Genomic DNA, 27,463 nt, shown 5'->3' with positions numbered 1-27,463 from the left:
ACGGACCCCTGGCATCTATTAACATGTCTCTGTAGTAATGTGTATAATCATGTCTACGAGACAGGATTTGCAAAGAAACTGGGATCAAAAGACTGGTTAAAATTTCAGTGATAGAACTTCAAGAAGCAGTATGTGGTATTAAGTAGTGGCACCTTTGTATTTTTTATAGCATTTTGAACAATTTTGAGCTACATGATTATCTGCAAAGTGTGCACAAGTATAAACAAGGATGCTTCAATCAAAAAACAGGAGTCCTGGTTTGTGGATGTTAATCCAGGTTTAATTGTACAAAACTAAGCTACACTCATAGAAATAAAGGTTCAAAAGCTGTCACTGGGGTGGTACCTTTTCAATAATTACTCTTTTGAACCTTACAGGAGCACATTGGTACAGCCCTACACTCTACACTATATTAACCTACACATTGGTAGGTTAACATAGGTTAAAATAACCTTTTTTGTAGCTGTAGGGTACTATGTAAAGGTACTATAAAGTACACAATTGTATGTTTTAGCTATAAATATGAACATTTACGGTACAAAAGTGGACCTGAAAGGTATAAATATGTACCTTTAGAAAAGGTACTACCCTTTTGTACCTTTATTTCTGAGAGTGTATATAGGATCTCTATACAGTAACATACTCATTCCTCTTACTATGGTATTTGTGACTGTTGGTCTCTGCTTCATCATGTCTGAGTTCTGTCTGTCATATTTCTATTTTATCCTGACTTCCGACCCTGGTTATCCTTCTCTGAATAGAAATATCCCAAGTGTGGGTGGGAATAACCAGCTCATTTTCTTTGAAAAGCACAGGCACAAAACAGCTACAATTCCATCTGACCCAAAACTTTACATTTTCAACTGGGTATAATAAATGAAGTGATGGGTATATTTACCTGAAACTTAGAAAACACAATATGGAGACACACGCACTTATTTTCATCTTGATGAATGGCCAGAATTGGATCCTTTTAATAATTCTTGTGTCTTTTTGCACCCAGTGTAAAATAGAGGTAGGAACGGAAATAATGATGAAATATAAATACAATTGTTTTCCAACATTTCTTTGCATTTTCAGTGAACACAAATACAAAAATCAAATAGACAAAGGAATCCATGAGGGTTTAAGGGCTTTCCTTCAGTCATGATTAAGTAACTCAGTACCTTAAAGGGCCATGAAACTCCTTCGTTTCAGCAGGGTGTTTTCACACCTCTACTTTGGAAAAAGTCAGGAAAGTGGGTGTGGTCAGCTCCGTTTAGGGGGGAGTGTCAGAGGAACTAAAGTGGGATGGTGTGGGAGTGTCTGTTTGGGCATGCGCGAGTTTCAGTCAAAACACACACACACACACACACGAGAGAAAGTGATGGTTTTTACATGGACATCTGTGGTCGAATTATTTGCCAAATTATTAAATGTTGGACTTTAACTGCAGTTTGGCTCTTTCATTCAGGGAATTCATTCATGCCCCTAGCGACAAATGAAATATTTGATTCGAAGAGCTGCTCTAAGCGTGTATTTTTCGTGCAATGTTTGATACCGCACGGCGAATGAGAGAAAAAACCCTCCGCATTTCCCGAAAACTTAAATGCACTCAGCAGGTAGCGTCAGAAAGTCGCGCGTGTTATTCCAGTCACTAAATGCGGTGAAAATCCTACACGAGGTTAAAGTTTGGTTGTAGTGCTAACATGTTTACACTCAGTGTAATAGTTTGTTCGATACGAACAAACTGAATAAACAAAGAGCACTGGTCGCTCACCAAATCTGTAGAGACAGGACAATCACCAGCAACTAGAGCCGCGTCTTTATTAAAAGAAGACTACAAGCGAATCCGGATCTCAGCGTTTGGAGATGAGAACAGCTCTCAGGTAAGCAATAATCCTCCTTAGACACGCAAGTTATTGTTGTCGCGCGTCGCGTACACTGTTAATCCACACGTGACGCCAGCTGCGCTCACAGAGAGAAAATGAAAACAAAACTTAACTGTAGCAAACTATAAAAGCAACACTTCACGCTTGTTTTGCCAACACAACGTGGCGTCTCTGTCGTCTAAACACTGTGACAGTAATGAATATTAATGAAGTTGCACAATAGAGCGTGCTGATTGGTTTGAACCAAGCCTTACTCATGCATTAATGCATCACACTGTAAGACGTAATAAGACACACTCTGGCACAGACGTCCAGTCTGCACGCTGGAATACACGCTATTATGTCATGACCGTGACGCAGCTTCAAAAATTTATTTCAAACCGGAAGTACGAATTTGCTTGAAACAACGCAAAAACAACCAATTTACACTTTTTAGTGAAATATAGGTGTCCTAATAGTGTTTTTAGCAGTGTGGGACACATATACGACTGTCAACAGCTCAAAAAATGTGTTTTGGTGTTTCGTGACCCTGCTGCCCAAAATCATGATTCATACACCTACATATTTCACTATTAGGCAGGACACTCTTGTTTTTAAAATTCTAGAGTTGTCAGGAGTCAAACCCTTCAGAAGTTTTTGTGAATTGCAGGTGGCTCTTTATTCCAATTCATGTACCTTATTTTTTATGAACCTGAAGCAATTTCATGTTACACTCTTCAAGAAATGATGAATCTTTTAAAGCCCACTATATGCCTTCATCTGATATTCTTCAAACATGCTTTTACACTCAGGTTCTTAATGACACCGGGCTGTGTATTCTATCTATAATACAGGCCTTCATCCTTGAAGTGACCTCCCTGAATACTATAAGCACACTACCATCAGACCCATGCTGAACATCCAGATCTCCATGTGAGGGTTTCTAATTCTAGGGCTGGATTTAATATCCTGGGAAACATGCAGTGTTCTGAAATGCAAAGGATACGTACTTTTTTATTAAATAAAGATTTTGGTGACACTTTAGTTTAGATATTAATCCTCAATATTAACAAGTGACTTATCAACTGCATATTATTAGAATATTAGCTGTTTATTAGTATTTAAACAGAACATATTGGGCATTCTACATCTCTAATCCTACCTAATAACCAAACCCAATGACTACTAGTTAATTAAAACCCAAAGTTAATTGTTTAATAGCAAGAACTGCTTATAAAAATAAAGTGAGCAAGATTTGTTAGGGTTTTTAAAGAAGGCCCTTCTCACCAATCCCACATTTCTAAGATCCAAAATACAGAGAAAGTGCTAATATTGTAAATTATTTGTACTATTTAAAATAACGAGGCAGGTAAAGTGGCACAACTTCTGGGCCGCATTTCTCAATACGTTCTTAAAGCCACGTCATTCTTAAGCTGTTAGCATTAATACGTGTTCTCAAGCTCTATCAGGATGGATAGGAAGTGACTGTGTACAGCAATTTTCAGATCTCTCCAGAGATGTTCAATAGAATTTTGGTCTGGACTCTGGCTGGGCCACCCAAAGACATTCATTGAGTTGTTGTGAAGCCACTCCATTGATATTTTGTCGGTGTGCTTTACGTCATTGTCCTGCTGGAAGATGAACCGTCACCCAAGTCTGAGATTAAGAGCACTCTAAAGCAGGTCTTCATTCAGGATGTCTCCGTACATTGCTGCATTCATCTTTCCCTCTATCCTGACTAGTCTTCCAGTTCCTGCTGCTGAAAAACATGGATAGTATTAGCCTAGATTACTAGAACTTGGTAGTCACGGTCAACTCCTCTTCGTGTCCATACTCCGCCAACGTACGCTACAAAAGCCATCCATATGGAGGTAAGTTGTCAGCTGCTAGTGCTAAAAGGAACAGAAGCCAGCAGCAGTGTCATACCGCTCCGTAGCGTTCATTTTAAAGACAAAATACAACCAGACACACCCTGGTTTTCACCCTCTCTAGAAATGTAGACAGGAGTACGTATCCACAATATGCCTCAGTTGCATTTGTCTATCCATAACAGTGTCAATGATAGAGAATGTGGAGGAAATTAAGTCAGACGCATTAAAAAAAAAAAAAAAAAAACGGTCCCACTTTATATTAAGTGGCCTTAACTAATATGTACTTACACAGGATCTAATAGTTTGTTACAATGTACTTATTGTGTAAATTCATGTATTTACGGTGTACTTATGCTTGATTAAATACATGTAATTACATCTGTAATTAACTTTTGTAATTACATTTGTAAATACACTGTAAACCATCCCTTACACCTTAACCCACCCTTAAACCTACCCATACCACCAAACCTGTCCATAACCCAACCTCTATCCCAACTCAAAAGCTCCACAAGTGTTCTCAAATACATTATAAACACAGTAAGTACATTGTATTTCTTTTTTTGATGTAAGTACATAGTAGTTAAGGACACTTAATATAAAGTGGGACCAAACAATCTAATAAAGAAATAGATAAACAAAAACATGAACAAATACTTGAAGATATGTTTAAAAAAAAAACACTTTAAAACTTTCTAAACTTTTTAAATGTGAAAACAATTAGGGTTTTATGGATTTAGCAAGTACTGTATGTAACCTCGTGAATTAGTTTGGTTCAATCAGCACTGAATGACGTCAACGACACCTTCTGTGGGAACCTTTTTTTTTTCTGTAATAGCACATTGAAACACTGCAGACTTGCCCGTAATCCTTCTGTGATGACTATGTGCCAGATACACCTCTTTGTTTCTTTGTTGGAGAAGCCAGACGTGAGCTTCGTGAGGATCTTGTTAGTGGGGAAAAAATGCTTAAACTGATCAGAGTTTCCTCGATTTGTGAATTTCAGAGAGTCTGACTAAAGCCTATCTTTCTACCTTTCCCTAATTAGATTATGTCTGTTTTAAATGCATATTATTATTATTTTTGTCTCTCCTAGCACATCCGGGATTAGTTCGTTCATCGGTGCACTGATTGTTCTGTGAAGATAAGCCTCTTTAAATGAGTTAAAAAGGGAGAATAAAAAGGTTCCTTGGTGTCTGGAGGTTTTGTAACACAGCTTGACAGAGCTAGTTATGTAACTGCCGTGGAGCTTAGATGCAATACAGAGAAAAAAAATATTTTTGTTTGTTTGTCGGTTGTTTAAGGTCAACGGAATTTCTCTAAAAGGCCCTGTGGTTGTAAATTTAGCCACGTTCGAATAATTAGTATGTTGAACATGAATGCTTCTTTTGTGATTGCATAATGTAATCAAAAAGAAGACTACCACAGTCATGTCTAGGTGTGAAGAGAAAACTAATTTCAAGGATGCAATTGCATTATGTATTAAAGAGAAAAAGATGCAAGTAAACAACACCAAATTGAAGAGGGAAACCAAGAAAAAAACAGTTATGAATTTTAAAAAAAGTGACTGATTTTAAGACGGAACAAAAGAAGCAAAGAGAATACTTGGCAATTAACGTTATTGAATTGTATCAGTTAATAAAGAGGAATCATCACTGTGGGGTACCACAAGGCTTAGTTCTAGGTTCCTTGGTTTTTACATTATATACACTACTTGACAAAAGTCTTGCCACCTATCCAAGATTTAGGATCAACTAATAATAACTTGACTTCTAGTTGATCATTTGGTATCAGAAGTGGCTTATATGAACGGCAAAGGCCTCTAGATCGCCACTGCCTCGCATGGTTCAGGATTGGTAGAGCTACGCATCGATGAATTGGCTCTTCAGTGTTTGAACTCTCAGTAATGATTAAATCACACTGAACTGAGCTAAACTGAACTGAACTGAACTTAAACACTAAAACCTGAACCACACTGTTCCAGTTACTTTACCACACTGTTCCAGTTACTATGACCATTTATGTGAAGCTGCTTTGACACAATCTACATTGTAAAAGCGCTATACAAATAAAGCTGAATTGAATTGAATAGATTACACATATTTGACCAAAATAAAATATGATCATGCACTCTCAGAAATAAATGTACGCGAGCTGTCACTGGGGTATCAAAAGTATAAATGAGTACCTAAAATCTTTAAGAGAAACACTTTTGTACTTTTTAGGTACTAATATATATGCTCCAGGTATTAATATGGACCTTTTAGGTACAAATTTGTACCTTTCGAAAAGGTATCACCCCAGTTACTGTTCCATACCTTTATTTCTGACAGTGTGCCTTGATTTTTCGTTATTTAATTAGGACAGTAAGGTCTGACTTTGCTTAGACAAAAATCATGTCACTTATACAGTATAGAATACAAAGTCATGGTGCAGTGGGAAAAGAATGAATATTGTGTCTGACTCCCATGTGCTTGGAGGACTGCATCAAAACACTATCTGCAATGGCTCAAATCACTGATTAATAAAGTCATCTGGAATGGCAAAGAAATCATTCATGCAGGACTCCCAGAGTTCATCAAGATTCTTTGGATTCATTTTCAATGCCTCCTCCATCTCACCCGAGACATGCTCAATAATGTTCATGTCTGGTGACTGGGCTGTCCAATCCTGGAGCACCTTGACCTTCTTTGCTTTCAGGAGCTTTGATGTGGAGGCTGAAGTATGAGAAGAAGCGCTATCCTGCTGGAGAATTTGCCCTCTCCTGTGGTTTGTAATGTAATGGACAGCACACACGTCTTGATACCTCAGGCTGTTGATGTTGTCATCCACATCTCCAAACCCTGATTTTTGCTTCACCAAACTCGACTGATTTCTGTGAGAATCTTGGGTCCATGCGGGTTCCAATAGGTCTTCTGCAGTATCTGTGATGATTGGGATGCAGATTAACAGATGATTGATTGGAAAAATCTACCTTCTGCCACTTTTCCAAATGATCAACTAGAAGTTATTATTTGTTACTCTAACAAATGGGATCGATGACAAGACTTTCGTCAGGTAGTGAATGCGATTGCTATAGGATATCTTTAGTTTAGACTGTTATGCCAATGGCGATACACAACTCTACATCAACTCTACGTCAATTTATTTATTTTTCTTTGTGTGTGTTGTCTTGTTGGTACACTATGTAAAACCGTTTAAAATAAAATATATTTAATAGGGGGGGGGGGGGGGTATTTCGTATAAATGTGTCATTTGAAGGTCACATTTCAAGCATCTGTAAACTAACATGTCAAGGTTGAAATATCAGAGTTGAAATGGTGTCACTGGCTCAGAAGGCTCAGATGAAAGCAAGGGATCAGAGATGATGCCTTAATCCTTAAGACCTTAGTGGAGCTGGTTGCAACTGTTTGCTAGGACAGCCAGCAGAGCCGGAAGATGAGTGGATACATCCAGAGAGTCGTTTAAGCTGGATATAACAGCAGAATGAGGCAGAATCGAAGAATTAATTGAATCTATATACCCTGTAAATCACCAACATTAGGAAGATTAAAACCTAAACCACTGAGGGAGACAGAACTCTAACTGGTGCTCAAACCATTAAGGATTCTGACCATGTGTGGGATGAAAAGGTCTTGGGAAGTTTGTCCCATGCATGAAAAAGGACACAAATAAATGGCCCCACCAAGAAAACAACATGGTGTGTTTTTAAAAGCAATGCTACAACATACACCATAAGCATAGCTGCGGCATCCTAATGGAATCTCAGCACTTAGCCCACATACTGGATCCATATATCTGCACGGGAGGCTGGATATTTTGAGGCAAAGTGAGAAGATTCACATTTGCCCTTCCAAATGTTTGCCAGATCAGACCCACAGTCTGAAAGTGCAACCTATATATTTCCAGGCTTCGACTCATGCCTTGAGATAAGATCTATTCCAGATTTAACTGACCTAATATGTGACACATTTGGCTGAAGTTGTCAAACTTTCAAATGATGCAAAAGGCATCTGTCAATTCATAGCAGCCACATGCAGAAGAAGACCTTAGTTGACCACAACTAATAATGGGAAAATGCATGACCTCACTCAGTACATAGAGCGCAGCATGCAATATGACTTAACCACCTTAAAGGTGAGTCTATGGTATCTTCACACCATAGGCAATTGCCTTCAGATGAACCCAAAGATAAAAGTCTAAGGGGGTCAGATCGGGAGAGCTTGGGGGCCATTCAACTGACCCACGACGACCAATCCACTTTTCAGGAAAGTGTTATCTAGGAATGCTCAGACCTGACATCCATAATGTGGTGGTGCACCATCTTGCTGGAAAAACTCAGGGAAGGTGCCAGCTTCAGTGCATAAAGAGGGAAACACATCATGTAGCAGTTTCATATATCCAGTAGCGTTTACACTATCGTGCCTAAAGCGAGCGAGCCAAGGCCAGTCGCGTTTCCACTGTCACTTCCAGAGCCTGATCAGACCGAAGCGGGGATTTTTGGGGCCTTTTTCGGCCTGCCGAAATAAACCATTAGCCGAATAAACCAATATAACCCTACTGAAAAAAACAGCCTAAACCAGCCTAGGCTGGTTGGCTGGTTTTAGCTGGTCGACCAGGCTGGTTTTAGAAGGGTTTTGGCCATTTCCAGGCTGGTTTCCAGCCATTTCCAGCCTGGTCTTAGCTGGTCAGGCTGAGAGATGACCAAATAAAACCAGCTTGACCAGACTAGCTAGGCTGGGAGCCCAGCCAAAACCAGCTATGTCCAGCTTAAACTAGGCTGGTCAAGCTGGTTTTAGCTGGATTTAGCTGGTCATTTTCCAGCCTGACCAGCTAAGACCAGGCTGGAAATGGCTGGAAACCAGCCTGGAAATGGCCAAAACCCCTCTAAAACCAGCCTGGTCGACCAGCTAAAACCAGCCAACCAGCCTAGGCTGGTTTAAGCTGGATTTTTCAGCAGGGAAAACAAACAAAAGCTAGCTATTACAATGTAGGTATATAAAATACATAAATTAAACCGTTTTTAAGCCATTAATTTTAGTTTTACCAAGTCCTAACTGAAAAAAAAAAAAGATTTTAGATCCTTTCTAAAAACATTAAACACCGGAGGAGCTTATTTGGATACGATACAGAGGATTTTTTTACAGCAGTGGCAGCAGACTCAGTTGGCCATTTTACACAGATCTACCACTACATGTGGCGTTATTTCATTGACACATGTCATGGGCACAGTATTAAGTCGAGATAGCATTCATGTAATAGTCTACGAGCATGTCAATCTCTGCTTGAGCACCGATTTCTTCTGTTTGTGCACAAAACTTCTTGCGCGCCCTCAAATATACGCTGCTCAAGTGAAGATTTTCTTGCGCTCCCTCGAATCCTCAAGTAAACGCATCTGAAATGTGATTTAGTGCGTTTTTGCTGGTCTCACGTATCACGCACCTGTCAGACAGTCAGCACATCACCTTAAAGGGTTATGCACTACTACGATCACAGAAAAGTTTGCCCTGTTATTCTTCACTTACCTTTTCATACGTTTTATGGTGCGACTTTAACCCGCTATTTAAAAAACGACCAAATATTTTGAATAAGAAGCTGTAATTTAGCCGTGGCGGGATGAATTTTGGTGTGGCGCTCCGCCACGAAAGAATGAAGGTAGCAGAAACCATGCGATGATATTAATCAAATTGTGCAAACAGAGCTGTTTTTAAGTGAAAGCAGAAACTAGGTTACCTTTTTTTCTGTCATCCAGTCCTGCGCAGCGCCACTTTACAAACACATCAGTGAAAACTGCAAACCCAAAATGTGTTCTGTGTCCTCAAACAAGTGTTTATGTTTTAATATGACATGGTAAAATTTAAATAATACATTTTAAATGTAGAGCATTATTAGCGGATAGCTGCTTAGCGCAACGAAATATAGGCTATATATTATTACTTGCTCTTATGTACTGAAACACTGAACACTTTACTTAAAGTGACCGAATAATATGCAACATCCTTAAATAAAGGGGAATTACCTATTAAGTGTCATAGAGCCTAGGGAAATATTAATATGTTTTAGGTCTCTCCGAAGGATTTGGGCTGAATGTTTGACGACGTCTATCAAAACAAAAATGTTATAAAATACGTTTCATACCGAGTCATTACCGGAGAATTTCTGTGGTTTTATATTATGGATGGGCGCGCTCACTGCGCTGCGTCCTTCTGTTGGTGGCGAGAACACTCGATGCATGATGCCAACAGTCGGTCGGCGAGTAAATGAATATAATGAATGAAAATGCACAGGCTTGTGCGTATAAACCATAGACTGTAAAATATATGGACGTAGAGTCCGTGACGTCACCCATAGGTTTCTAAAGAGCGCCAAAGAAGCCACAAGTAGGCGCGGCCAACCGTTGCCATTTTGTTTGCACAACAACACACCCACGGCGGGATACCAAACAAGGGCAAAGAGGCGGAGAGTGAGCGGAGCTACAGACACCTACTGGCATTTTGCTTGGACCTGGTTCAGACAAACTTTACTTTGGGAGAACGCTTAATACTTTATCCCCTGCGACTCGTTTGTATTCTGACCACTTGTGCTTGGTTTTACACTATATCAATAAAGTGTTTAGACTTTTAAAAACACTGCTGTAATACATTGAGCCACTAAACATTGTTCTTATGACGTTTTTCAACAGGAGGAAAACGCAAATTACTTCCAAACACTTCAGATATAGTCTGTGTTAGTTAATGTAAGACTATTGATGAAATCCAGCAGAACACTGTATGACGACGCTTCAGATGACTGATCTAGAGCCTACAGCTAATCAATCTGTCAGATTCTGGAGTGCATTACAGCTCTAAATATAAATATAAACAATAAATGATCTTAAATAAAACAAATACATGTATAGAGATGGTATTTAAGTATATAACTTTACTCACATGGGAAACGGAGGCCACGTGAATGGTTTGTGAGCACAATTAAGTGCACTCAGCATGCCATGCCATCTAATAATTGTAGGAAACAAGTCCAAAAGGCAGTTGACTGTGTAAAGCCACATAAAACAACACAGAAATATGACAAATATGCCGAGTTCAGTCGCTAATCTGCAGGATTCAGCTGAGGTGACGTGATGGCGACCATTGAGACCTAGCTGTCACTCAAGTGGCCACTCCCTTAATTATGCAAACTTAATATAACCTAATATAAATGAAACGGATGAGTTATAAAAAAATTCACCCCCCTCACAGTTGTCATGAAGGGTAATATTAGCTGTTAACAAAAATCTTTTTTTGTACCAGGCCGTAAACACCTTTTTTTCTGCTGTAAAGTTGGCCATTCTAACAGTTGGCTTAATTGAAATTTGCTCTGTTTTGAAGCCAGGAGCGGCCAGGACTAGCGGAATTTCAGATGAATTGCAGTTTAATTACTTCCGTATTGGCTTCCTGAGGGAGAGCAGGAGGTTTCCGCTTGGTATTGACATATAATGTAATGCTGTACAGCAGGGGTGTCCAAACTCGGTCCTGGAGGGCTGGTGTCCTGCTGAGTTTAGCTCCAACTTGCTTCAACACACCTGCCAGGAAGTTTCTAGTATACCTAGTAAGAGCTTGCTTAGCTGCTTCAAGTGTGTTTGATTAGGGTTGAAGGTAAACTCTCCAGGATACCGGCCCTCCAGGACCAAGTTTGGACACCCCTGCTGTACAGTAACGTGTTGTTTGTTTGTTTGGGTTGTCTTCATTTTATTGGTTTCGTGATGATGCGATGGTGTGTTTTATCTGCCTGATTCCCGCTGAAGTGGGCGGGTTGTGTGACGTTTGATTCGGGGGACGTTCAGGGGGCGGGGTTTGCGTGACACAATGTGAGCTACTAACCTTATAGGCCCAGCCCGATAAAAGCCCTGGCTCACACTGGCCGACAGTGGAAATGCGGCTATTGATGAAGAATGGCCCCAATAACTTTGTAGTCAATAGTGTAAAGATACAAGATGTGCAGCACCTGAAACTACGGATACTGGAAGCCTGTGCTGGCATTTCTCATGCGGTGTTGTTATCAGTGTGTGAAGAGGGCGAGAAGAGGCTTGCATTGACAATCCAACACAATGGGCAGCACATTGAACACATTTTACAAGTGGTCAGAAACTTGTAAATAACTCATGAAAGAATAAAGTTAAGTTAACATCAAGCACACCATTGCTTTTCTTGTGAAATTCCAAAGAAGTTTGATGTGTCACATGACCCTCTTCCAATTGAAAAAAAAAAGTCGGATCCAAGATGGCCGACATCAAAATGGCCACCATGGTCACCACCCATCTTGAAAAGTTTTCCCCGTCACATAAACTAATGTGCCACAAACACGACGTTAATATCACCAACCACTCCCATTTTATTAAGGTGAATCCCACCTTAAATGGCCCACCCTGTAGATCCAATATTCCAATAACAATCTCAAAAATCTTAGACGTATATCTGTCAGAAAAATAGAGATTTGAAGTGAAGGTGTGGGTACGTTCCACACAACCATCAGACCTGCAGGGTGTTTCAATAGTATTAAGTGAACCAATGAAAGGGAACGTTCTTTTACATTGCATAACACCAGTATGCGTATTGCAATACATGTGACACGACCAATTTAACAGTGTCTTGTTTTAGATACAGACATACAAATGCATAATCATACACGTTTCAGTGCCCATTTTGTGTGTACATCGAGTTCCCTGGCTGTTTATTTGAACCATTTTTAGCAAGCTTTCTATTCGCGGATGCTTGTGATTTGCATATACATCTCGGCAACATATAGCAAGAGAGATATAAAAATGCCGCCCTCAAAGAGGAATCTGAGAATGTTCCCACTGCGCCGAGATAAAAGGCAAACGGGCATCTCATCTCTCTTTTTTTATATACTTACACCATTTGTTCCATTACAGGCAAGCAGACTGTCAGACGAGATCTCCTGGCAGATTCAGCCTTTGAGGTGTTGCGCTGTGCTCTCATTAGGGACAATCTAAGCACTGGGCTTCTTTGAAGTTCTTGAGCTGAGAATGAATAAATGCAATAGAGATGATGCAGCTACTTCAGTCGAACATTCACACCATTTGAGCAGAGGACTGATACCACCGCATTGTGCCATCATCTATATTTCATCCGAAAAAAAGATGGCAGAACGACAAAAACAGCAACAGGAAGAAAACATTCAGGAACAATTCTGCCTCTGCGGCTTTAAAAATGGGTGTATGGATACGCATAGGTTTTGAAGGTGCCATAGAATAAAAATCTACATGTAATATCTATATATTCATAGGCATAGCTGAATAATAGGAGTACTTTACACTGAAATGACATACCATGAGCCACAAACACTATTGTTTTACAGTTGCACCAACACAATCTCACAGCAATTCGTAACTTTTTGATTTAGTGGCTAATTCGTATGAATTCGTACGATCTAATTCGTACAATTTAGTATGATTTGCTCATCCCCCAATGATGGTTGGGTTTAGGGGTGGGGTTAGTTGCCACGCCTCCTTTTTAAAATCGTACAATTTCATACGACTGAACTTGTACGAATTCGTACGAATTAGCCACTAAACTGGCAAAACGTAAAATACTTAAGTTTTCTCGTGAGATCAGGCTGGTTGTACAGTTGAAGTCAGAATTATTAGCTACCCCTTTGAATATTTTTCTTTTTTTAAATATTTCCCAGAGCAAAGAAATTGTCACAGTGTGTCTGATAATATTTTTTTCTACTAGAGAAAGTCTTATTTGTTTTATTTTGGAAAAAGAGAAAAATATTCAAAGGGGACTAATTATTCGGTAACACTTTATAACATCTACACACTATAAATCATTTATTAAGCATCAGCAAATAGTGAATTCGTTATTTGTTAAGCATTAACTCTACATTAATAAACGTTAGTAAGCAGTTTATAACTGCAGCTACTAATGCTCTATTCTTGACTTATAAGCACCTATATAATGTGCTTAATAATTGTATTTTTATGCTTAGTTATTGATTTATTTTTCATTACTAAATTAAGTATTGCATCATTTACAAAACAGTTGTATTTAAGAGTAGTTGAGGGTTTTTAGCATCATTCAGAATGAGTTAGTAAATGATTAATAAACTATTGAAATCAACGTTTATATTTCTTATTATTCAGGCATATACTAATAGTTAACTAATATGTTAATAAATGCTTAATTAAGTAATCTTGATGCAGTTCTGTGACCTAATCTAAAGTGAGGACTATTTACGCTTTATAAATCCCTTATAAATGACATTTAAAGGCTCAGAATCAAGTGAACAATAATCTTTGCAATCTTTTCTAAAATGTAAAATTACTGTAAAGTTTAAACATTGCTGAATAACAGGAGTGTCAAAATACGACATAAAACAGGATAAAACAACAACAATACAATAATTTAACAATATAATAAGATCCAATGTTTAAACTCCACAGTGATTTTATGTTAGATAAGGTTGCAAAGATTTATTTTTCATTAGAAGTTCAGTTTCATTTGTGTATCTTTAAATGAATAGGATAATATCATTCTTCCTGTTTAGAATTTAACTGAGCCTTTATTTGTCATTGATAAGGGATTTATAAAGCATGGATAGTCCTCACTTTAGATTAGGTCACAAATCTAGATGACGTTGAGTTAATAAAGCATTTATTAACACATATAGTAACCATTAATGTATGCCTGAATAACAAGACATGTAAACGTTGATTTCAATAGTTTATTAATCATTTACTAACCCATTCTGAAGGATCCTAAAAACCCTCAAATACTCTTAAATACAAATGGTTTGTAAATAATGCGATACTTATAGTAATGAAAAATCAATCATCAACAAAGTATGAAGGAACAATTATTAAGCACATTATACATGTTTGTAAGCCAAGAATAGAGCATTAGTAGCTGCAGTTATAAACTGCTTACCAACGCTTATTTTTGTAGACTTAATACATAGCAAATAGTGAATTCATTTTCTGTTAATGCTTAATAAATGATTTATAGTGTGTAGTTATTATTAAGTGTTACCATATATATATATATATATATATATATATATATATATATATATATATATATATATATATATATATATGTATGTATATATGTATATATAGTTATATTATGTATATCTCAAAATAATTGTAATTACCTTTCCTTGCAAGATACAATATACAGAGAATACTGAGGTTGATGGATGTGATTAATTTGTCTAATTTAATATTATATACTTTTTTTAAAGTCAGTGGTGTTGAATCCCTTTCCCAAGGACCCACCACTCTGCACATGTGTCTCCCTTATTAAACATGCACAAATCAAATAGTCAGCTCATTGGATGAGAGCTTAACGAACTAAACTGAGAGTGCCAGATATACAATATGTGCAGAGAGGTGGTTTCCAAGGACCAGGATTGGAAGCCACTGGGCTAATTGTTACTTAATATTTATGATAATGTAGGTCAGATATTTCAAAGGGCACCTATTGCGCAAAAATCACTTTTATAAGGGGCCTAAACAAAGTTATTTGGCAACATTCTGTGAATATAACCAGTTTTTAATAGTAAAACATGTATTTTATTGTGTTCTTTATAATCGCACTTGATAAAAACTGTCTGCAAAAAGGCTTTGATTGACATTCTCCCTTTGTACGTGTCATCAGAGGGGGAAAGCCCCGCCCACTACTGATGATCTCCCCCTTATTAGCATATTACATTAGGCTTGTTTGTGAATCAGCCACTATGCTGACACACAGGCATTTGTAGCTCCGCCCTCTTTTGAAAAGAGCACAATCTCATTTAAATTTAAAGCGACAGTCAACAAATACGCACAATTAGAATCAAAGCCTAAAAGGGGCAGTTTCAAAAAGTTTTAAAACATTATCCGTTTGATATTTTGATCTGAAACTTCACATACACACTCTTTACACATCATAGACTTATTTTACATCTCATAAAAAGTGGCATAATAGGTCTCCTTCAAAGAAATTCAGCTGTAGCAATCTGTGGTGCAGATGTTGTTCATTAACCTTCACTCCAATGGTCTCTCCTGCTTTTGTACTGATATACCACAATTCTACTTTCCACGTTATCATATTGATTCCAGAGATCCTTGTATTGATGTTGTATATATTCATTAGTAAGTGGCCGAGTATATGAGTGGAGCAGAGTGGGTGTGAATATTGCAGGGAGAGTAGCAGCAATATTTCCTACGCAACAGAGAGCAAATCTCTGAAGATTCCACTGCGCACGCTCAGGTCGTTTCGGGCCAGTCGCTCTACCCCAAATTCCCTCCCGGTTTGAGAATATGCAGAGTAAGTTATAGGTCCAAAGCGTTCAAAACCTTACTCTGGTCAGATATAAAAAAAAAAAGTATGACAGAAGAAGCAAACCTGGTGAGAGAGTCTGAAACTGCTTGTTCGTGTTTAGCCTCATGCTGCGGTGGGTTTTGCGTATGCATGAGTTGAGTCTCTTGCATATTTACTAAAACAACAATGTATTATGCATTACATTTTGCTGTATTCTGTGGTGCTTTGGATTTTTCCATGCTTAACGATTAAGATTCTGCTGTGATTTAATTCCTGTTCATATTTGATTTGTTTACACTCCGAAAAAATGAAGTTTGCTGTTCATTCTACTTATTTAAAATGAGCTGAAACACATTATAGATTTTATTTTATTGTCAACTCAATTGTTTTTTGTTTAATTCACATAAATTTATAAAAACCAATACGTTGATTTAATTCCAGCGTATTTTTACAGTCTATAAATTCAATCCAATTTGTCTTTATTTAGATAGAGCTTACAATGTAGACTATGTCAAAGCAGCTCAACACACTATGACCAACAAAACTAAAGACCTTTAAATTAAGTTAAAATGTTAAATCATTGCTGATACTTTATAATAGTATATCTAAACTTTTAATATCACTCTTTTTCATTTGACATATACAGGAGCTGTTCATTCAAACTGCATCGTCACTTACATTTAGATTGAGCAATTAGATTTAATCTGGGGTGGGGGTGGGGGGGTTGTGGGTTCATGTAATTAGAGCTGTAAAGTAACTTTTAGATTTTTGGTGAAAAATCGAATCTGTTGGAGACGTTTGGTACCTATTTTCAGTAGTCCACAGAGGAGGGGGGTGATCACCAGAATGGGGAAGTCGCAGAGTAAAATGAGAAAATATGATACATCTGTGTTTTGGAATATGGAAAATTCTCTACGCCATTTTCATATTATTTGTTTCTATTTTATTTGTACTTGTCTACTTCTTTATGCACTTTGAATTGCCACTGTGTACGAAATGTGTTTTATAAATCAACTTGCCTTGCCTTGTATTTTAAGTTGCATTGTAAAAAATACTGCAAATTACAGTTAAGATATACAATACTGTAAATACACTAACAGCATGGTAAATGGTGCTAAAAATACAGTGATGTCACTGTAATTGATTTACAGTAAGTTACTGGAGAACTGATCTGTAATAGAAACTGATTTTTACCGTACTGTAAATTAATGTGCAGTATATAATATTGTAAATGCATGTACAGCAGGGTAAATGGTGCTGTAATTGCAAATATAGTATTATTGCTGTAAAAGTTCCTGGCGAACTGATCTGTAATGTGAGCAGAATTTTACTGTAGGACACTTATGCAGTATGTTACTGTATTTTAAAATTGGATGTGAAAATTACTGTAAATTTAGCAGTAATCATATACAATACTGTTAATAGATGTACAGCAAGGTATATGGGGCTGTAAATTTAAATACAGTATTATTGCTGTAATTGATGTACAGTAAGTTACTGGCCAACTGAACTGTAATATGAACTGAATTTTACTGTTAGACCCTTATGCAGTATGTTACTGTACTTTAAAATTGGATGTGAAAATTACTGTATATTTTACAGTAAAGATATACAATGCTGTAAATACATGTACAGCAAGGTAAATGGGGCTGTAAATTTAAATACAGTATTATTGCTGTAATTGATGTACAGTAAGTTACTGGCAAACTGAACTGTAATATGAACTGAATTTTACTGTCCTGCAAATACATATGCTGTATATAAAACTGTTAATACACATACAGCAAGGTAAATGGTACTGTATATGTAAATACAGTATTATTGCTACAGTATTAAGAATACAGTATTACAGTAAGTTAGTGGCAAAACCTGTAATATGAACAGTATTTTACTGTAAATTTATGCAGTATTTTGCTGTATTTTAAAGCTGCATTGTGAAAATGATGGTATATATTACTGTAAAGATGGACAATACAGAAAGATAAATGGTACTGTAAATCTAAATACAGTATTTTTGCTGTAATTCCTTTACAGTAAGTTACTCTAGATTCTGCAGAATATTTTGAACAGTGCTTTAATATATCGCTGCTATTAAGTGATATCAATGCGTTTTAGACATAATAGACTAATATCTATTGTAATGAAGCCCATCAAACACTTGGAGCTGGTGTTGTCTGACCGTAAGTTGTGGGAGCCATAAAGGTGATGCCTTATTAGTAAACACAGACAGTGTTGTTCTTTGACTTTCTGACATTGCTGAGTTTGCTAAATTAAGGTGAAAAGACAGACTGTGGATTAGGGGCTTGGACTAATGTAGGGCTTAATGAATACAAATGAAAGAGTGTGGACCACAGTGGTTTGGGAATAGTCCATAAGAAAAGTGCCCTGTCATCAGAAAGAATAGGCTTGTGTATGAACACTGCAGGTACTTTTAATGAGACCATGATTAGCTGAAAAATAAGGAAGGGTACTAAAATGTACCTCACTTTTGTGCCCAGGATAACAACTTACTATGGAATACATGAGGTACTGCATTAGGTCTATACAATATCATGTAAGATGATGATCCTGCACTTTTTATTATTACCGTTTTTTATTCTTTGTAAATAAGCTTATTTTAAAACTCCCCCAGAGTTAAAGAGTTGAGTTTTACCTTTTTTTTCTATATACTGTGCAACCGGAAAGTGCAAAGATTAGTGCTTAATTTTTTCCACATTGTTTTATGTTACAGCCTTATTCCAAAATGGATTAAATTCATTTATTTCCTCAAAATTCTACACACAATTTCCCATAATGACAACACTTTAGAGTAAATATCTCTTATAACAAGTTATAATAGTCCATAATAAACTGTTAATGTTAAATGACTTGTTAAATAATAATTAAAGTTTAATTATTTATAACTGTGACTTATAGATGGCCAATAGATTACTTACAAGCTGTTAGTTAACAAGTTATAATGTATAACATATGACTTGTTAACTGTATTTTAATGATTTATAACTATACCTAATAAATTAGTCATAGATGATGAACAAGCTGTTAGTAAAATACTTACTAAAGGCTTGTTAAGTATAAGTTAATAGTTTATATGTTATTAGGACGTTGTTCTTGTTGCAATTATTCTTCATTTATTAACTGTTAGTAAATTAGGAATAGTTGTAACTTTAGAATAACATCCCAATAACATACTTAAGCTAATAACTAACGCTTAACTAATAAATTAACTCACACATTACAGATTGGTTGTTCATAGATTGTTAACCATCTAATAACAGCAGTGAAACTTTGTAGAACAGCAAATGGATGAAACAAGTTCAAGCTACAGAAATTTGATGTGATATTTAAAATATAAAATGTTTGTATCTTAACCTTGTTCCACTCATAGGCTTTTCTGTGTGCTGTATTTTACCAAAGAAACTCCACAGATGAAATGTTGAACATTGTGTTTAATCTATAGAAACACACAAACTGAGCCAGCATGGCAGAACTGCAGTATACAACAGAATACAAACCCATGAGGTTCGGGCACTTTTTGTGCTAAACATGAAAACAAAATAAATAAGAAATTATTTTATTAGAAAAGTTCTACAAAGTTTCACTGGTATTAGTAGATGGTTAACAAACTATGAACAAATGTTCTGTAAAATGTGAGATTAAGGAGATATTAAAAGAACATTAAAGAAAATTACTTTATTATTATGCCAGGATGACATAATTAATTGATGATGATTATATAATTCCTAGACATATCGGCTTTCTGTTTGTCTTGGTGTACAATGTAACTACAGAAGAGTCAAGCTTTAAATAGGAGTTAAAAAAAAAAAAAACTTTTGGTCATTTTAAATCGCTATTGTATAGCCAGATGCTAATGGTCTAATCCGATTCAATGATTTATGCTAAGCTAAGCTAAAAGATCAAATAATTTCAAAGAAATTTCCAAAGCAGGGACCAATCAGAAGAACTCAGAGTGTTTTATTCTAATCTCACATTATAAATGCCTAATATATCCATCTGTACAGCACTGAACTCAAAACAGCTTCCTGGTTTCTTTTTTTGAGACATTTTTTTTTTATATTTGTGTTTTTCAAATTAATAGCCTATAGCTTTTGTCATCCTTACATTGCTTCAGAATCTACTTTAACCCACAATCCTCTGCAAAAAATGTCATGATGCCTATTTGCTATAAAAACTTTCACTTTGTAAATCGCATTACTAATGATGTATGAATTGACAATGTGTTTTTAAAAATGTCAAGTCAAATTTGCTAATTTATTTGGTATTCAGTTGAGTTACAGTACAAAGAGCCTAAAGATGCTCAAGTACAATTAATTATATGTAGTTAAACCCTTTACATCACTCATTTCGGACAACAGTGTTTCCTAATTGTTAAAACGTCACTGCTCAGCACTAGTGTGTGTATCATGATCTACAGGTAGCTTATAATGAAAGTCATACCATTAAGGAGTGCATTTGTTTATCATTTATTTTGTTTTGTCCGCAGGAGATTACGTGGTTCTTACAGTCTTCTTTGACCTGAGCAGAAGAATGGGTTATTTTACCATCCAGACGTATATCCCCTGTACTCTGATCGTTGTCCTGTCCTGGGTTTCATTCTGGATCAACAAGGATGCAGTGCCAGCCCGAACCTCCTTGGGTAAAAGTTTACATTCTGTTCGCATCCTATATGATAAAACAACTTCATGCCATCAGTTTTGTCTGTTTTATATAGTAGATCTAAACACCCTCAAAGAGACACTCTGCTTTTTTATAGGCTATTTCCAACTCCCATAGAGTTAACCAGTTGAGTTTAACCATTTCTGAACCCATTCAGGCGCTCTCTGGGTCTGGTGGGCGCACATTTAGCTTAGCTTAGATCATTGAATCGGATTAGACCATTAGCATCTTGCTCAAAACAATCAAAAAGTATTATTATATATTTTTTTATTTCCATGGCTGTAGCAGTCGCAATACTAACCATATTGTTCCAGAATGAGAATATAGTTAAATATCAACTTAGCTACATTAACCTAGAAAATGTACATTTTTCTGTTGGTCTTAGTACAGGATTTCTGCAGATAACAATGTCAAATTTAAGACTTTTCAAGACCTTTTTACATTTATTTTATTTATTTATTTTTTATTTTTTTGGAATGCTTACACACTAAAAGTAAAAGTAGTACACTATTAGCAAAACCTTACACTCAAAAAGTGAAACATCTACCTCATATATTTGCACAACTATAAGCAGATTGTCAACCACACACTTGTTGCAAAACTCTACACACAGTGTTTTGCAAAACACTAAACACACTTAACATACATTACACACACAAATCGACCATGAAGTCACTTCCTTGCAATACCAACGCACTAGCTGCGTCCCAAATCGCATACTTATGCACTATTCTACGCCATTTTGTAGTATAAATAATGTAAGTAGTGTGTTCACATTGAAAATTCTAAACATAAGTGCACTTTAATTACCCGGATGCTGCACTCATTCAGCCGCTAAAATGAAGTGTGGAATAATGGACACTTCACGCACTCAACGACCGCAGGTTTGCTCACATAGCGGAAGGGGCGGAGCTATCGGGTGCACATGTTTCATAACTTTATTTATTTTGGATGGTGAAAGCAAAATTCTCCTAAGAGAGTGATTATAGCGCCTCCCTATGGTGTATGCGGTTATTCTCACGACAGGTATTATTTGATCATTCTGGTGTTTATTTCACTGATTTGGCAACCGTCAAACGTCATAAAGGAAACAGTTTGAATTTCCGCTTAGTAAAAAAAATTTGTGTGCCATTTGGGACGACACTATATACATATACTATCCTGTTGAGTGTGTAAGTGCATAAGTACATAGTGCATGAGTGCATAGTGTATAGTGTGCCATTTGGGACGCAGCTACTGATTGTCAAATTACCGCATCGTCCAACCAACTGGTTCAACGCAGTCGTCAGGTGTGCAAACACTTGTTTGATTAATTGTAGACACACCAATCAGGTGTTTAAGCACTGTAAAATGCAGCAGGTGAGTTCATCGGTCTTCAAGCACAAGAGAAAGAGTCAGAGAAAGAGTAAGCAAATCAGCAAATAAAATTGATCAAATGCAGTACATTGTTGTCTGGCTGGTTCAGAACTGGTTTCAGCAACATCCACATTTCACAAGTCCTATATCTTCCACCATACTTGCCATTCCTCAACCCTATAGAAGAGTTTTTCTTGGCATGGCGGTGGAAGGTATATAATCTTTATCTCCAGGCTGAAGCACCCCTCATCCAAGCCATGGAGGAGACCATGTGAGCAGATGAAGGTAGCAGCAATCAAGGATGGATTCGTCATTCAAGACGTTTCTTTCCAAGGTGTCTTGCTAATGACAACATTGCCTGTGATGTTGATGAAATTCTCTGGTCAAATCCAGCTAGGCAAAGAGACAATGTCTAGTGTTTTATTTATTTATTTATTTTTTTGGGTAACAGTAAGCTTACAGTACAATATGTAAAGTGACCTGTTGTTACAGCCTGATCTCACGAGAAAACGTAAGTATTTTACGTTTTGTCAGTTTAGTGGCAAATTCGTATGAAATGAGTTCAGTCGTACGAAATTGTAAGATTTTAAAAAGGAGGCGTGGCACCTAACCCCACCCCTAAACCCAACCGTCATTGGGGGATGAGCAAATTGTACTAAAATGTACAAGTTAGATTGTACGAATTTGTACGAATTAGCCACTAAATGAAAAAGTTACGAATTGCCGTGAGATTGTGTTGGTTGTTACAGTTCTATGAACCTCCATGTCGTCATTTTGGACATGTTGAGAAATAAATGAGTTTCTTTGTGCGACATTGGTCTTGTGTAGTGTCAGGTGGATTTACTTTATATTTGTACTTTGTTGATGGTAGCCTACTCTAATCATAGGGAAGTAGAAGTGCTAAAAGTGTTTTAGGTTTATCACAGCAGAGTGTAACTCGTGCAAACAGAGAATAGTAAATGTGAAACGTGCGTTTCTTATGGTAAAAAAGTGTGTTTTGGCTGCTGGCACCATTGAAACAGACGTTTAGCATTGGAACAAGTAACCAAAGGTTTGGTTATAGCAGCCCAGCCATGTATATTGACCCTGTTCAAAAAGACAAGACATCCGAAAATCAAAGTATCAAAATAACAAGAACAAAACAAAACAAGGAACTACGGCAGGATAACAAGAACAAGGCTATAACCAGACAAGAAAGACGAACAACTCTGTGACAAACAAACGGGTTCAAGGTGTAGAAATAGTCCAGGAAATCAAAACGGAACGGAGACAGCTGTATATGCAATCAGTATAAATGGAAGCCAGGTGTGTGCATGATGGAATGTGTGGATATGTAGTTCTTTCACCACTGTAGTTCGCTATCAGAGTTTGTTGGCGAACTACAGTGCCATCTGGTGGTCCAAGACAGTCATGACAGATTCGTTTATTTGACTCACAGTCACCTATTTCGCTAAAGAATCAATAGTTTTAAACATGCTGCACTTTTAGATTTAAACCTCAGCTGGATGTTTTTATTCACTAAGTGCTGTGTTACACACTGCATGGAAGGTCATTTTCAAAAACCCACAATAGGGGCTCTTTAAGCATTTATGTCAGGGGTGGCCAATCCTGTTCCTGGAGAGCCACCTTCCTGCAGATTTCAGTTGCAACCCATATCAAACATACCTGAAGCAATTAATTAGGACCTGAACACCACGTGATAATTACAGGCAGGTGTGTTTGATATGGGTAGCAACTGAAATCTGCAGGAAGGTGGCTCTCCAGGAACAGGGTTGACCACCCCTGATTTATGTAATCACTTTATCTTTTTGTTCAATATTTTCAGAACCATTAAAAATGTGGCAAAATTTCAAAAAGGTTTGTGTTTTTCTCTGCAAATTTAAAAGTACATTTTTGTTGTCCTGTGTGAATTAAAATGCCACGTAAAAATGAAACCTTACAGACAAAACCTCAAAAACCCATGCTTTTGTTTCACTGTTATTTACTTTGTTCCCCAGGAATCACAACGGTGCTTACCATGACCACTTTGAGTACCATTGCCAGGAAGTCTTTACCGAAAGTGTCGTATGTCACGGCTATGGACCTCTTCGTGTCTGTGTGCTTCATCTTTGTTTTCGCCGCTCTGATCGAGTACGGAACGCTCCACTACTTTGTGAGCAACCGCAAGCCCAGCAAAAAATCCGACAAGAAGAAGAAAAATCCTGTGAGTACACTTACTAATGTAACTCACATTCTCTGCAACAATACGGCAATATTTAAAATGTGTATTTAAAGTCGATGTTCTAATTATTCTATTAATTCATTGATTTATCATTTTTACTTATTTTATTTTTATTTTAAGTTTAATTTTGTCCATGGTTGAGCACTCGGAAATACTACAAGTTAGTAAGTAGACATTTTAGGCTTTCACTGTGAACATAATAACATTTGGTGAAACTCTAAGGCAGCATGACTTGTGTTTTTCTGGAGAGTAATCTACAAAATAAGGATACTTTGTAATGTTTACCTTAATAAGGGTAATGTTTATATACTTAAAGGTTTGAGTGTGTCCAGTTTACATGAATATTCAGGATTTGAGTCAAGTTGGTTGGTCAAAGACACTGTAAAATGACTTGTCTATAATGTGAGGACTCTTATTCTGAAATGTCCTACGACTACAGTCTGCAGTTTGCTATGAAATTATATAATATATAAAGTAGTCCTGACTGGTGTTAAACCTGTTTAAAGTCTGGTTTATGTGTGCTACATGTTGTTGGTGCTTGTTAAAGTTTGTGTTGTTAGCTTAGCGACATGCTAAAGCTTTATTGTTAATCCTGTAGGACTGAACATTTTGAGAAAGTCTCATGTGAGTTTTGTATGGAGAATTGTGCTTGGTAAAGTATGTTGCCGTCCAAAAAGAGGGTTTTAAATTAGACATTAAAAAGTTTCCCTCATTCCTGTATTTACTGTTTACAACCGGTCACTTTAAGCATTTTCTCAGACTGGATAGCTATTTCACTTCTGAAAAGGGTCAATTTACATTCAGCCACATAAATGTGTCTCCGCTATGTGGATCAGGCCCGGCCCTATTCAATTTGGCGCCCTAGGCAAAATTTCAGGTGGCGCCCCGTCACGTCGCAGTAAATTCCACTGCTAGAGTATAGTCATAAGAAACTAAATAGCTTTTTGATCGACTACTACAAGCTGGGAAAACGTCAGATAAATATGCCAATGCAATTAACATTATTGCTGAATAGATTTAATATTTACACATTTTCTTGAGGAAGTAATGATGGAGGTAATTACTATACTATTACTATTTTCCATAACATCTATGCCCTTCCATAACATTAGCTGACGTTAAAACTAACAGATAGCACTATAGCTATTTATTGATTAGCATTGTTATGCCATGTCTGTCAACGTCGGGATGTAAAAATATCAATGAATGAAGCATTCGACTACTTTGGTAAATGTTTGTGCTCATTTAAGAGAAAATTAGTTGTGGTTAAAATAAGACACGCAGGACGGAGCAAAAAAAAAAAAAAAAAAAAAGCACTTATCCGACGGTCCCTTACTGAGAGCTCCACTTTGTGCGAGCTCTCCTTGCTAAACACATATCTTCGGCTAAACGGAGCAGTGGTCGTAATGTTGAGCGAAAAAAAAAAAGAGAAAGACAGCTGTGAAACAGAACCAGCTTTGTTTTTTTGTAGGAAACACACTTTAGATGTTTTTAGAGTAAGAGGTTTTGGAGTTATTGCCATCTATCACTGAATGTGTCAGGAATATCAAAAACAAAACCAACTTAATTTCTCATTTCTGGCGCCCCCTGGATGTATAGCGCCCTTAGCATTTGCCTTTACTGCCTATGCCATGGGCTGGCCCTGATGTGGATATAAATCAGATTTTTCTCAGATTTTTCTCAGAAATCTCACATTACACTACATAACACCAAAATTATTATTTTTTGTTCACGTGCACGGAGCTACAGTAAACAGCACTTAGAGGCGCTCGAGCGCAAAACCATCAATGAGAGTGCACATTGAAGAAGATGCCCAGAGGCGATATGAACGTGGAGCTGCTTATTGCTCTGAACAATAATCATTTCTTCATCGCTGGAGCTGCTGCTTGAACCATCCATAACAAGCGTGTCAACTTTGTCTTCTTCTGTGTTAAAAGCGGGTGTCAAAAGCTTAAAGTTGTGTAGCGCCATCTAAATTCAAGGAGTGAATTTGCATACTTTTCTGCTCGACGCCAGTGAAAATCCCTTGGGTTTGAATCTGGAAAAACGTCTTGAAAAACGCTGATGAGCCTTAAAGGGCCATGAAACCCCCTCGTTTCAGCAGGGTGTTTTCACACCTCTACTTTGGAAAAAGCCAGAAAAGTGGGCGTGTCCAGCTCTGTTTAGGGGGGAGGGTCGGAGGAACTAAAGAGGCACGGTGTGGGAGTGTCTATTTGGGCACGCGACTGTTTACATGGGCATCTGTAGTTGAATTATTTGCCAAATTATTAAATGGTGGACTTTAACTGTCTTTCATTTAGAGAATTCATTCATGTCCCTCGCGACAAACAAAATATTTGATTCGGGGAACTGCTGTAAGCGTATATTTTTCATGCAATGTTTGATACCGCACGGCGAATGAGAGAAAAAAAAAAACTCTGCATTTCCCGGAAACTTAGATGCACTCGGCAGGTAGTGTCAGAAAGCCGCATGTGTTATTCCGGTCACAAAATGCGGTAAAAATCCTACACGAGGTTAAAGTTTGGTTGTGGTGCTAACATGTTAACAATGTTTCGTTACGAATAAACTGAATAAACAGAGTACTGGTCGCTCACTTACCAAATCTGTAGAGACAGGACAATCACCAGCAACTAGAGCCGCGTCTTTAATAAGAGGAGACTACAAGCGAATCCGGATCTCAGCGTTTGCAGATGAGAACAGCTCTCAGGTAAACAATAATCCTCCTTAGACATGTAAGTTATTGTTGTCGAGCGTCGCGTACACTGTTAATCCACACGTGAGACTGCGCTCTCACAGAGAGAAAATGAAAACAAAACTTAACTGCAGCAAACTATAAAAGCAACACTTCACGCTTGTTTTGCCAACACAACGTGGCGTCTCTGTCGTCTAAACACTGTGACAGTAATGAATATTAATGAAGTTGCACAATAGAGTGCGCTGATTGGTTTGAACCAAGCCTTACTCATGCATTAATGCATCAATCTGTAAGACGTAATAAGACACACTCTGGCACAGGCGTCCAGTCTGCACGCTGGAATACACGCTATTATGTCATGACCGTGACGCAGCTTCAAATATTCGTTTCAAACCGGAAGTACGAATTTGCTTGAAATAACGCAAAAACAACCAATTTACACTTTTCAGTGAAATATAGGTGTCCTAATAGTGTTTTTAGCAGTGTGG

General features: G+C 37.3%; 1 protein-coding gene and 2 long non-coding RNA genes across 9 annotated transcripts in view; 2 read left to right on the top strand and 1 right to left on the bottom strand.

Annotated features, from left to right (window-relative positions):
* The window catches only part of LOC147832033 (uncharacterized), an 84,016-nt gene that overhangs the window by 30,294 nt on the left and 26,259 nt on the right, over positions 1–27,463 (bottom strand). For 2 of the 3 annotated variants that reach the window (XR_015520815.1, XR_015520816.1), the window contains exon 3: positions 12,614–12,740. The exons of the other annotated variant lie outside the window; for it this stretch is intronic. This is a non-coding gene — a long non-coding RNA (uncharacterized LOC147832033). The remainder of the gene's footprint in view (positions 1–12,613; positions 12,741–27,463) is intronic. 3 annotated transcript variants of the gene reach the window in all.
* gabrg2 (gamma-aminobutyric acid type A receptor subunit gamma2) overlaps positions 1–27,463 on the top strand; it is a 98,167-nt gene that overhangs the window by 61,180 nt on the left and 9,524 nt on the right. For 4 of the 5 annotated variants that reach the window (XM_087299726.1, NM_001256250.2, XM_087299727.1 and 1 more), the window contains 2 exon segments: positions 20,531–20,683; positions 24,057–24,262. In XM_087299726.1, coding sequence (XP_087155852.1) covers positions 20,531–20,683; positions 24,057–24,262 — 359 coding nt within the window. 5 annotated transcript variants of the gene reach the window in all.
* Positions 8,456–11,890, top strand: LOC147832035 (uncharacterized). The gene is made up of 2 exons (XR_015520828.1): positions 8,456–11,182; positions 11,392–11,890. It is a non-coding gene; the product is annotated as an uncharacterized LOC147832035 (long non-coding RNA).

Source organism: Danio rerio, chromosome 21 (assembly GCF_052040795.2).
Source record: "Danio rerio strain M-AB ecotype USA chromosome 21, GRCz13ab, whole genome shotgun sequence".
NCBI classification, from domain to species: Eukaryota; Metazoa; Chordata; class Actinopteri; order Cypriniformes; family Danionidae; genus Danio; species Danio rerio.
Note: the sequence above shows the minus strand (reverse complement) of the source record. Positions and strands in the feature narration are given on the sequence as shown.